Source organism: Parasteatoda tepidariorum, chromosome 8 (genome assembly GCF_982258835.1).
Source record: "Parasteatoda tepidariorum strain Cologne lab strain chromosome 8, Ptep-v5.0, whole genome shotgun sequence".
Lineage (NCBI taxonomy): Eukaryota > Metazoa > Arthropoda > Arachnida > Araneae > Theridiidae > Parasteatoda > Parasteatoda tepidariorum.
The window spans coordinates 91,514,458-91,528,161 of NC_141762.1; the positions used below are offsets into that span (position 1 = coordinate 91,514,458).

The 13,704-nt window shown below is 28.5% G+C and overlaps 1 protein-coding gene across 2 annotated transcripts in view; it reads left to right on the forward strand.

Moving 5' to 3' along the window:
- LOC122272056 (long-chain-fatty-acid--CoA ligase 6) overlaps positions 1–13,704 on the forward strand; it is a 75,460-nt gene that overhangs the window by 58,694 nt on the left and 3,062 nt on the right. For both annotated transcript variants that reach the window (XM_087169339.1, XM_087169338.1), the window contains 6 exons: positions 4,981–5,053; positions 6,071–6,159; positions 7,177–7,293; positions 10,392–10,535; positions 11,741–11,842; positions 12,957–13,028. In XM_087169339.1, coding sequence (XP_087025465.1) covers positions 4,981–5,053; positions 6,071–6,159; positions 7,177–7,293; positions 10,392–10,535; positions 11,741–11,842; positions 12,957–13,028 — 597 coding nt within the window. The remainder of the gene's footprint in view (positions 1–4,980; positions 5,054–6,070; positions 6,160–7,176; positions 7,294–10,391; positions 10,536–11,740; positions 11,843–12,956; positions 13,029–13,704) is intronic.

The following is a 13,704-nucleotide window of genomic DNA, read 5'->3' on the forward strand; positions in this document are numbered from 1 at the left end:
AACAATTTTCATTTTTAATTGATTGGATTCGGCGCGCAAGAGCACGTAGTGAGCAAAATTTAGGTTTAGAATTGCTTCAGAGAAATTTGACTTGTTAACAATGACTTAAACAAAAAGTTTTATTTTAACTGATAAATACTATATTATAATTTTAACTTTTTCTATGACTATACTCATTTTCTTACTCTTTGTTTTTTATACATTTTATATTTTTGTGATAAAATAAAGAACTTATAGTTGTTCTGCTTCTGAACACTGATGAAAACGCAAAATGATGGGCTTCATCAACAATCAAAAATATATACATTTATTTTACAAATTCCATATTAGGGTGGCGCCATTCAGAGAATTAAAAATACAAAATTATCTTTAGCGAAGCCGGTGCTTTACATCCGGCGTTCAGTGGCAGACTACTATTTCATATTGTTTTACAACACATGGCTTTAGCCCTTTTGTGGGAAAGACTTTAAAACAAAACTTAGAACAGTTACTTTTCTCAACAACTGAAATTTAGAATAGTGTGATTAAGAAAAATATGTGAACTGTTTGCAATTTCAAATTAATATTGAAATGTACAGGTTTAGAATTTTCTACAGTGAAAAGTTTTCGGAACTTCAGTGTTCAAAAAAGTATACAAAAGCTAGACGTTAAGAACGTATCCAACGAGCGAGTAAAGCGAGCATCGGATTGCGAAGCCATCCGAAATGAACTGCGAAAGCAGTTCCGGGGGTTGGCAAGCACCAGCGAACAGGGGGCGAAGCCTCCTAGTTTTTATTAATTCTTATTGCTTCTTAAATGATTATTACTGTTAATAAGAAAGCAATCAAAAAGGGGATTATGCAATATCACTTCAAGAATTGGCGATGTTGATGTACAGTTTAAAAGTAATTGTTTCATTTTTTTCTCCTGGCAATTTTGAATCTCTTATTTGATGAATGAATTTCGGTATTGCGTTGTATATGTCATCGGCTAATTGTAAAAATCGATTCTTTGTAATTTTCTGACGTATTTTCCAGGTACATAACAATGAGTTCCTTAAGTACATTGCAAAGTAACGTCAGCAATTTGCAAAGTGACCCATTAGTTCCTAAGGCTCTTCTACTGTGAGTACTACTTTGTACTCCTATTCAAGTGCCATGTACAAGTTTTATTGCAATAAATAAAATGTGTAACTATGCCTTAAAAAAATCTTTAATTTGCAAAGTCTGGGAATAACAACACAGCGAATTTGCAACAGCATAAAGCGTAAATGCTTTTTTAATTAAATTGCAAATAAATTATTACTTTACATTATTTTTAACCCTTTGCCATCGGCGGGCACAGCATATGTGCCGCTCAAAAAACTTGCCCTAACAACGGCGAAGGCACAGCAGTTGTGCCGGCTGTTTCCTTCCCCTGAACTTGCTTGACCACCCATTAACCTGTCATTTCATCGCACTCCTCTTTTAAAAGGCCCTTTTGTTGGAAAAGGAGCTATGAGTACATCACAGTCTTCTTTGACTTGGCTGAAAGATATTTATGTTTATTTCTATTATTTGGCGAATTTTGAGTTCTTATAAACATTTCATTGTCTTATGAAGCTGCGCTATCTTTATGATAGCTGTGCTACCATTACTTATTTTCATTTGAGATCTATTTCATAAAATTATTTATTATTTTACTTTTTATTATTTTGTTTTATTTTCGATTCGGAATCTTTTCTTTATATTAGTATTCCCCATTTGTGCTTAGAACTTTATGAAATTTTCAATTATTTTTTAGTGAAAAAATTTTATCTTCCATACTAAATATTTTATTCAAAATTTCCTACAAAAATATTTAATTTCTCAGCTAAAAATTTTTTTTAAAAAAATTAAAAAGGTAGACTAATTAAGTTTTTATAGTTAAAATGAGCTTCTTTTAAGATCCAAATAATTTAAAATTAAAAATGTATTTAGCTTTTCATTTCAAAAAAAAGAAGGCAGGAAAAAAAAACACACAAATTTCTTATAGTAAACTAAATTGCGTTTTTTTTTATCTAAAAGGAAGAGAACTATTTTTGAAAAAATTATTATTTAAGAAAATTAAGAATGTGGCGTCCAAAACTGAATCTAACTCTCTTTTTCAGATACAGATTGTTTTTGAACTTGTTTAAAAAATAATTAATAGAAGAATTTAAAATCCTATTATTATTATTATCCCTTTTTAGTATATACTGCCAGGAGGAAACTTGATTCATTTCTTTTTCTACCACTTATCCATTTTTTAGGCAGAGAAATGACTCAAGATAAAGCTATTCGAATTCATTTTAAAAAGCTATATATAAACTCAAACATAAATATGATTATGAGTTTGAACTTCAGAAAATTAAAGGAATTCCTAATATAAAAGCGTGAAAGAACAAGTATAAGTTCTTAATGGTGTATTGAAGGGAAACAGATATAGTTATAAATAACTAAAGATCAATGAATACTTGAAATGCTTGAACTCTCTTTTTAAAAATTAACAATTCTCAAATTTTGTCAGGTATGATGCATTTTAAAATTATGCAGAATCCTTCGTGTTTTCGTGTTTCAAAATAAAAACGATTACGCACCAGACGATACTTTGGAGGTCTGAGAAATTGACATATGAATGGAAGGTTGAGTTCTATATAGATTTTTACTACACAAGACCACCTTTTAAATGATAATGGTTGAAAAGGGAATAGAGTTGCTATTGTAGATTTAAAAAAAAGCGGCTCAATAAAAAGGATTGCAGTCTAAAGATAAAATCATTCAAACTGTGCCTATTCTTGATAGTTGTCATGTGTTAGAAAGGCAGAGAAGTTATATTGTGAACATCTATAGGATTGTCTTTAATATTTGACCTTGAACAACAAGTTTACTCTCAATGAAATAATCTTTATTTCTCAAAATGCCACCCATATGATAAACTATTGAACTACATACTGCTCCCCCCCGCTCTATTCTCTGAGAAACATGCTTTTCTTTCTAAGTTTCCACGAAACATTTCTATCCATACCTTCACAGCTTGCCACAATGTCATTTACTTCTCACAAAATAAATTGTTTCCCTTATTTAGAAAAAAGACAGGATATCGAAACCATTTCAACCTTTCAGTGTTGACTCTTCCACAGGCAAAATAGCAATACCTGCCTCGTTGTTTATCTTTAGAAATATTGATAATATATTTCGGGGTTTGTCATTCTTAAAATTTTTAACAATAGCTAATTCCCAACAACTGAGGAAAGGACCACACAATTACCAAAGTAAATGCATGTTTTGCATTCAGTATGTCAATCGAGCTTGTACGGATGTGTCTGATAGATGGCTTGAAACTTTTTATTTTTAATGTATTAGTTGTAAAAGATTTCAGATCAACAGATACTTTCTTTTGAACTGAACTTTTCAGCTTTTAACAGAAATAAAAATAAGTAAGACTTCGGATTATATTTTAAACAAATTATCAAATATATGAATAAACATTATCAAATCTTAGCCATGTAATATTGGATTCAATGAAACATTTAGCATACAATACGTACCGTTATTGAAATTTTAAAGATATAAAATGATCGAGAATTTTGCTTCGAATTTCTTTTATATTTTAAATTTATTTTATTATTTTTTAATGAGACATAAAATTTTTAGACAAATAGGCGTGAATTTTTGTTACGAAAAATGACAAGTTCATTTTCTATTAGAAAAATAATAGAGACAAAATTGATTAGAATTATATACACAGAAACTGTCATATGCACGTAATCTCATAGGTATTAGCTACATAGCTTTGTTCTTGTCACCAGTATTTTTTATTGAAAAAAGGAAAAAACTGAATATTTTAATAATTAAGAGCAAGAATGAAAAATAATGAAGTTATATGAATGAATGTTAAGTTCTACATACAAAATATTATTGCAGAAACATACTGTTTATTAAAAGGGCTTAAATAATTCGCATTAAACTTATTCAATTTTGTCCAAGAAACAATACTTTAAAATTAATTATATGTAACAAAAATAATAATGATTTAAATATAATTTTTTATCTCTTATGATATTTGTTTTCAATTTTATAAGAGTGTACTTTATGCGATCGTAAAGGACATAAACAAGTAAAATAGTTAAACAAAATTTGAATAAAAAAAATTTGCATTTGGTATCACTTTTTAAACCGATAAATGAAATAAACTTTCAAAATATATATTTAAAAAAAATTGACGTTAACTGTTTTATTCACATCTCATTTTAAACAGTTTTAAAAGCTTCTTTTTTTAACAATATCTAATAGGATAAATTTGTTCATAACTTTAACACAAGAATAAAACCTCAAACAAGGCTCAATTTATCAAAGTATTTTTTTTTTTTTTGTAGCGGTCTATTTATAATCCTTCAAAAATCAAAAACTTCAAAATACACGTTTCAAAAAAATAAAAAGTTTGAATAATTTGTATAACGTTTGCTTCTTTTTTAGCGAAATTGTTAATATACTTAGAAAAAAATTATCTATAAATGTTTCTTTTGTAGAAGTTTATTTATAATCATTCAAGAATCAAGATCACTAATAAAAACCCTGTTTTTAAATAATAAAAATTTTGAATAATTTATAAAAAAAATTTGCTTGTTTTTTCGAGAAAATGTTAATATATTTAAAAAAAACTTTTAAATAATTATGTTAAATTATGTCTGCATTAGAAAAAGAAGTAAGCCAAAATATGTATAACTATGCCAAAAATAACTACTGGTCTACAACCCTGCTTCTTCTCCCTCCAGGAAACGTGAGGTACAAATTGCAACAAAATATTTCCTATTCATAACCAGTTAAAGTAGTTACCTCCCACTGACTAAGTGGGGGATGAATTTCGGTAAGAAAGCGCCGTAGTAAGAGGATAATTTTTTCATCTTTGTTGCCGTAGCCAAAAGGTTAACTTTCATCTAATTAAATAATATTTATTGCTACTCTTTAATCAGTTTTATTTATTTATTTGTTCACCTACTAGGTTTTTGAAGTCTATGGGCAAACTGAAGCTACTGGACCTTGCACGTTAAATATTGTCAGTGACAACTCTTTCGGTAATATTAATTTATGTTTTTTAATAAAAAGTTTTCATCATACGAGAGACGTCCATAAAGCTTAATAGATTTTTATTTAATAAACGGATATTCATGAACTGGAACTCAATCTCAATGAATCATATGGAAGTCAATCTCAAAGTACTCAATCTTAAATATAGTAATAATTAATTCAGACGATATTCGTTACGAAATCAAACAAAAATTGTACTTTCTCCGAACAAAAAATTCTTTTTCTTTCTTCGATAAATTCGAATCTTTGATTCTCATGGACTCTTTGACTCTATTGCAAACGGGTATTCATGAACTAGAACTCAATCTCAATTAATCATAGGGAAATCAATTTCAAAGTACTCAATCTTAAATATATTAATAATTAATTCAGACGATATTCGTAACGAAATCGAACAAAAATTGCATTTTCTCTGAACAAAAAATTCTTTCTTTTTCTTCGATAAATTCGAATCTTTGATTCTCATGGACTCTTTGACTCTATTGTAAACGGGTATTCATGAACTAGAACTCAATCTCAATGAATCACATGGAAGTCAATCTCAAAGTACTCAATCTTAAATATAGTAATAATTAATTCAGACGATATTCGTTACGAAATCGAACAAAAATTGTACTTTCTCTGAACAAAAAATTCTTTATCTTTCTTCGATAAATTCGAATCTTTGATTCTCATGGACTCTTTGACTCTATTATAAACGAATATTCATGAACTAGAACTCAATCTCAATGAATCACATGGAAATTAATCTCAAAATACTCAATCTTAAATATATTAGTAATTAATTTAGACGATATTCGTTACTTGCACTTAAAAAATTGCACTTTCTTTGAACAAAATCTTTTCAATAAATTCGAATTTTGACTCTCCCACTATGAAGGGTGATCACAATAAGGTATCAGAGAATGGTTGAAAGCTTGCGTGCTCTAATGATTTATTTACTTATTTATTTAACTCACTGTGTCTTTGCATTTAATATATTCACTATTTTCTTTAATTAAAAGGGCATGTCGGTATACCAATACCAAGTAACATGTTAAAACTGGTCGATGTTCCTGAATTAGGATATTTCGCAAAAGATGGAGAAGGTGAAGTGAGTAATACTGTTACATATTCCTTTTTAGTACAACGTTGCTCAAAATTACGATTATAGCACTACCTCAAGTTGTCCTTTAGGAAACAGAGAAGAAAATAATGTGTTCTGTTTGAAATGTTCTGATCAGAAAACAAGTTATTCCTCCCACCTCATTTTAAAATTAATTCCAATGTTTGTCAATAGATGGCACTCGAACAAATATAAAATGCATTTTACGATTATAGCACTTTTAGAGCTTCAAATTGCCTTCTTAAAGTGACACTTGAAAAAACGTTGAAGGTTTATGGTGTCCGTTTACTTAAAGTTAATTATTAAGGAAAAAATGTCAATAGAAATGCCATTTCCACTTTCATGGTTTTTCTTTCGCTGAACGTATATCTCTATAAAATTCATTGGGTGCACCAATTGATATTGATAAATCCGTTCTAGATTCTTTATGTTTTTTTTTCGACTTCGCATAATTCTCTATAGAGTGTTTTTTTCTTCTAAATATTTTAAAAATTGCCGACGATTTTTAAATACTAATCAAGGAAAACATAGAAAGCATTCGATTCAAAAAAACATTCTGTTTACAGTGTTCTTCTGAGAAAACCAGGTAAACCCTTCAACTAAATTTTAAAATTAGTTGCAATGTTTCTCAATAGCATTTTTCGCATAGCGTAGAATATTTTCAATGTTTGTCTGAAAGTTTTGCTTATGAAACACGATTTACAAGATTTAAATCATATTTCATTTAGACGCCTTTAAACTGTTCAAAAGGTTTACTTATATTGAATATTTTAAATTTTATTAATTTTTCATTTCAATTAGAAACTCCAGTTAATCCAGTCATTCTAATTTAAATTTTTAACTAGTCCATCACTTTCTAAACACATACGAAGAGAAACAAATTCTTAAAATATTTCTTTTAAGTGATAAATCTATACTAAATATTGTCTTATCTATTAGACACTGAGCTTTAAAAAGCTATACATAATACTATTGATAAAGGTTAATTTGCTGATTTGTTTTTAGTTGTGTGTGAAAGGATACAATGTGTTCAAAGGATACTACCACGATGTAGAACGAACAGAAAAAACAATTGATGAAAAGGGATGGCTGCACACTGGAGACATTGCTATGTGGACACCGGTAGGCGATTTTTACTACGAAATTTTAACAAGGATTATTAAATATGTTTTAAACTAGCCGGAAGATTATCAAAATTCCTTAATAAAAAATGGCTGAAATTAAATAAACACACACTGGCGACATTGCTATGTGGACACCGGTTGGCGACTTTTACTACAAAATTTTAACAAGGATTGTACAATATGTTTTAAACTAGCCGGAAGATTATCAAAATTCCTTAATCAAAAATGGTTGAAATTAAATAAACACACACTGGCGACATTGCAATGTGGACACCGGTTGGCGACTTTTTCTATAAAATTTTAACAAGGAGTATGCAATATGCTTTAAACTAGCCGGAAGATTATCAAAATTCCTTAATCAAAAATGGCTGAAATTAAATAAACACACACTGGCGACATTGCCATGTGGACACCGGTTGGCGACTTTTACTATAAAATTTTAACATGGAATGTACAATATGATTTAATCTAGACTGAAGATTATCAAAATTTATTAATCAAAAATGGCTGAAGTTAAATAAATACACACTGGAGACATTGCTATGTGGACACCGGTTGAAGATTTTTATTATAAAATTCTAACAAAGAATATACAATATGTTTTAAACTAGCCGGAAGATAATCAAAATTTATTACACCGAAACTTTCTTCAAATATTAAAAAAAAAATTCAATAAAATTTTCTTAAATATAAAAAAAAAATTCAATAATTTTTTTTTCAAATATTAAAAAAAAATTATATTTTAAAAAAATATTAAATAGCCAAGGAAAAATCAGCTTCATCAGCTCACACGATTATATCTGTAAAACTGTAAAGAGGAGTGCTATATATATATATATATATATATATATATATATATATATATATATATATATATATATAAGTTCAAAATGAAGAATAAAACAAAGAAAAATTATAGACATATGAAAAAAGGGGGTGGGAAATAATAAGTAAAAAAAAAAAAAAAAAAAAAAAAAAAAAAAAAAAAATATTTTATTAAAAAAAAAAAAAAAAAAAAAAGTGAAATGTTAATTAAAAAACCGGAAAAAAAAGATATAATCTTTTCTTCAGCCCACACGATTATATCCGCAAAACAGAGTGCTTTCTGATATTGTATCAATAAAGCCAAAGCAAAATATATTAATACAATAGTGTGAGGAGCACTCAAAAAAATTTTTTTATAAAATAACTACGTAAAAATAGATCATAAAAAGTAAATATAACATGTAAAAACAGATAATAAAATAAAAGAAAAATAAAAAATAAAATTAAAATAAAAAACATTAAAAAGGGGGGACTATAAAGCGAGTAGCAAAATCATAACAACTTACATGGACAGTTATTTTTCAAGAATGATTTAAAAATGTTTTCGCAGAAAGATTGCCAGATTACAAAATATGAAAACAAAAGCGCAAATTGAGTGTAACAAAAGGGTTCTAAAGTGTCGTTCTTACTGCACTGCTGAAGTGATTTGTTATTCTGAGTTTTGATTTGTTAGTTACCAAGGATGGGCCCGAAATGGATGTGCACAAGGTAATATTATACTGGATAATTTTAAAAATTGATCATAAATAGTTTTAGAAAATAGATGTTTATTTAAGAAAAAATATAAAATAGAAAAGAGAAACATAAATTGCCTGCTTTGTAAATAATTTTAGCCGCGAATTTGCACGATATGGATTAGTACATAGAAAAATTATTTAAATTATCAAAGAAAAATTTTTAATAGATAATTTTTACACGGATTTGCCCGAAATGGATTTGCACATGGAAAAATTAACAAAGAAAAAATTTTAGCAGATAATTTTAACCACGGATTTGCCCGAAATGGATTTGCACATGGAATTGTATAAATTAATAAAGAAATTTTTAGCAAACAATTTATCCACGGATTTGCCCGAAATGGATTTGCACATGGAAAAACTGTATAGATTAACAAGGGAAATTATTTAGCAAAGGAATTTTTAGTAAATAATTCTAACCACGGATTTGCCCGAAATGGATTTGCACATGGAAAGATTAACAAAGAAAAAATTTTAGTACATAATTATAGCCACGGATTTGCCCGAAATGGATTTGCACATGGAAAAATTACATAAATTAACAAAGAAATTATTTAGTAGATAATTTTGGCCTGAAATGGATTTGCACATGGGAAAATCATAAAAATTAACAAAAAAAAATGTTTAGAAAATATCTCCACCAAAATATACGATTAATTCAATGATTTTATATAAAATTTTATTACATTAGTTGGGTATCCATTGTTTTTTATCAGATTTTGAAAGAGTTTATCGATTTGTATTTTGGATAAATAAATATTACTACATATTCTTTTAATTCTGTTCATTTCATTAAAAGTGGTATTTAAATAGATGCTCCTAGAAACATTAGAATTCCAAGTAACTAGTTTATTAATATTAAAATTAAAATCATTTCTTTTATCGTATAAATCAACAAAGCAGATATTTTCAACTTTCATAATACCCAAATCCAAAAAATTTAAATCAATATTACTATATATATTATTGTTACTTATTGTTTTTCTTAACTTTCTTAGTGTTTTCTTGTATTTATTCATTTATTATATATATATATATATATATGTATATATATATATATATATATATATGTATATATATATATATATATATATATATTATATATATATATATATATATATATATATATATATATATATATATATATATATATATATATATATATATATACATATATATATATTTATAGTGAGTGTGGCCTAATCGCTTAAAATGTAAAATAAATATAGCTGTTTCTCATATCATAACCAAATCTTTGTTCAAAGAAGAATTTTCTCCTTTTTTAAAAGATAATTTAAACTGTACATTATGTTGCCTTTTTTCATAATATTTCATAGTTTTAATTTCAATTAGTATCAAATCGGTAATTTTTTTTATTATTCTTTTTATACCCAATAAAAAGATTTGCTTCAAACCAAAACAGTCAACGTAAAAATACCAGATTACCTGTTCTCGGGTCATGAATTCCAAATTAATTTTAAATGAACAAATAAATGCTAAACTCAATGCTTACTTTTTTTCCCTTTATTTTCAGACTGGTGCTGTTAAAATTATAGATAGAATTAAACATATATTAAAGCTTTCTCAAGGAGAGTACGTTTCACCTGGAAAATTGGAAAATATTTATTTAACAAGTCTTTACATTTCTCAAATATTTGTTCACGGTGACAGTTTAAAGGTGAAGAAAGTTTTTAAAACTACTAATTTTTAGCTTTTATTTTTTGTTTGTCTTTAATATTATTAGTATATTTAACTTGTTTGTCTTTATTGTTAGTCTTTTTTCTTAATTAATTGTCTTTATTTTTATTTGTTAGTCTTTATTGCGAGTCTTCGTTTGCTCGAATGTCTTTAATTTAATAAATCTGTTTTTAATATTAATCATTGTCACTTCTTTGTATTTATTATTAGTCATAGTCACTTCTTTTTTTTTTCTTTGTTAATCGTTGTTACTTGTTTGTCTTTATTGTTCATCTTCTTTTGTTTGATCGTCTTTATAATTATAGTTATTGATTTTGTCTTTAATAGGTGTCATGGTTTTTGTTTTTATTTTTTGTCTACTTTTAATTGACGCTCTTGTCCTTCAGTGAATAGCAAACATATCAATTTAAACAAGTTTTATTATTTATATATATATATATATATATATATATATATATATATATATATATATATATATATATATATATATATATATATATATATATATATATATATATATATATATATGCACATACACTGAAGAGCCATTACATTATGACCACCTATAACAATGGGCTCGCCCAGGTTTTCATGGTTTCTCGCCCACAATGTTTTCATGGGGCACATTGGGACTCATAATCCTTATAGAACAATTCCTGACATCTTTAAGCTACTTGAACATAGTTGCAGACCAGGTTCACCCATTCATGGCAACAGTTTTTCCTTCGGGGGATGGCGTCTGCCAACAGGATAATGCACCATGTCATAAGGGTCGAATCGTCATGGATTGGTTCGAGGAACATTCCAGTTACTTTCAAGTCTTGTCTTGACCCCCAAATTCACCTGACCTTAACGCAATAGAGCATTTGTGGTCCTACTTGGAAAGCCAAATTCGTGCTGCCACGCTACCCCTTCGCAATGTGAGGGAATTTCAGGACCAGTTGGTGAGCGCTTGGTACCAGATACCATCAGCACCTTGTGGAATCAGTGCCACGGCGGGTGCTAGTAGTTTTAAGGGCTAAAGGTGGTCCTACATGTTATTAGCAGGGTAGTCATAATGTAATGGCTCTTCGGTGTAAATATATGCACACATATATATGCACATATACGCATATATATAATCTTGTTACTTTTAATTTTTTTTTTTTTTTTTTTTTGCATAATATGTTATTTTTTTTAAACCAGAACTATCTTGTGGCAATTGTGATACCAGATCAGAATGTGGTCATGTCCTGGTGTGAAAATAACTTAGCCATCAATTCGTGGGAAGAAGTTTGCAATGAACTGGTAATGTCTAATGCTATCTATCCACCGTAAGAAGACAATTGATCTTGGGAGGGTTTATTTCAAGGAAAGTTTGCTGAGAATCACAATCGACGCTAAGCTATTTTTTTGGGCTACTATAAACTCTTATTTTAACTGATGAACATGTTCCATGATTTTCCCCTTCAATCTTTTTCTTACGGTGGACTGACTATACTTGATGTATATAAATATATTTATGAGTTAAATGAGTTTAACAGGTTTTTTTTTAGTTTCGTTTTTACTTTAGAAACTCTAAAATGATTAATTTAGAAACTTTTAGAAAAATATTTACATTTAGAAATAGTTTAAAGTGGGTTTTATAATGGGTTTCCAGGACCCGCGCAGAGAATTTCAAGTTATTAGCCACTAAATTAGCGAAATATCAAAAGTATTCTCCAAATGCAAATCTTAACAATTTTTTACGATTAAATTTTCTCCCCATAGAAAACAATTTATTTGTTTACGACTTACATTATCTGGACCCAATTCTAATTGGCTTTAGAAAATTACTGTTATCGAATAAAAAATACAGATTTGTTTAGAAAAATACATTTTGACATACTTTTGTGGATCGAGTGAAATGTATATTTTTCTTTCCAGTGGAAAAAATCATTCGCTTATACTTTCGCCAAAACACAGTTTTATTCGCCAAATTTGCGATTTTATCGCATTGGCGAGGTGGCAAAAGCTAAGCGTGGGCCCTGTGTTCTAATACTTCAGTGTGGAGTATAATAGGCTGTATTTACAAAACAGCCAATTTTGCACAATTTAATGATAAACTTCTTATATACTTTACATTAACTTTTATAATATACTTTAAATGCACTTTGGATATACTCTGTACTATAAATATACTTTAGATAACTTTCTTATACCACTTAATAATATTCTCGAAATAAAATTCTATCACCTCCAGAACTCCCCTTACTGTACTTTTGATATTAATGCATGCTACATTTTATTTTCATTTCACTTCGTTTTTCTTTTTAAACTGTTTTAAAAGTCTAATTTTGATTTTTTTAATTTTATCTTATCTTATATGATTAATAAACACAAAATTTTATCTCATCTTATATGACTTTGTATGTCTTTTCAGGTTGTTCAAAAATTGATTTTGGATGATATGACGCGACTAGGCAAAGAAGCTGGACTTATGTCTTTCGAACAGGTAAAAAAAGTATCAATATTTTATTTCGTTTTGTGAATTAATTGGCTATACGGCGATCAAATTAAGATCACAAAAAAGTATATCAGAGGAGAGAATAGTTTTGTCGCCAATCTCAGAGTTCCGAGACTGGTGGATGTGTCTAAAGAGTGGAATGTTGTACTTTGAAACAATTTCAACTTTTTATTTTTTTATAATTCAAATAGCTTGCACATATTGTGGGATAAACATTATGTGGCTTGTTTATTAATATACTTCTTTTTGGCGAAATAATTCTGTCACACACTTCAGATTTCTTTCTTCTGCGACGAAATTGAACCTTTTTTTCAATTGCACATTGTGCTGCACACTTCGTCCGGCTGTTAAAACAGAAATGTAGTTAGGTTGCTAGGTACTTTATTTACGTCGCACTAGAGCTGCACAATGGGCTATTGGCGACGGTCTGGGAAACATCCCTGAGGATGATCCGAAGACATGCCATCTTAATTTTCATCCCCTGCAAAGAGGATGGCTTCTCCGGTTTGGTAGTCCAACGGCCTGCGCACGAAGTCGAGCACTTGACGGTAGAACAGTTTAATAAGCACCGATATCGTGCACACTCGGTCCCTACGCAGACTGATCAAAGTGGTCACCCACCCACTTACTGACCACAGCCAGTGATGCTTGACTTCAATGCTCT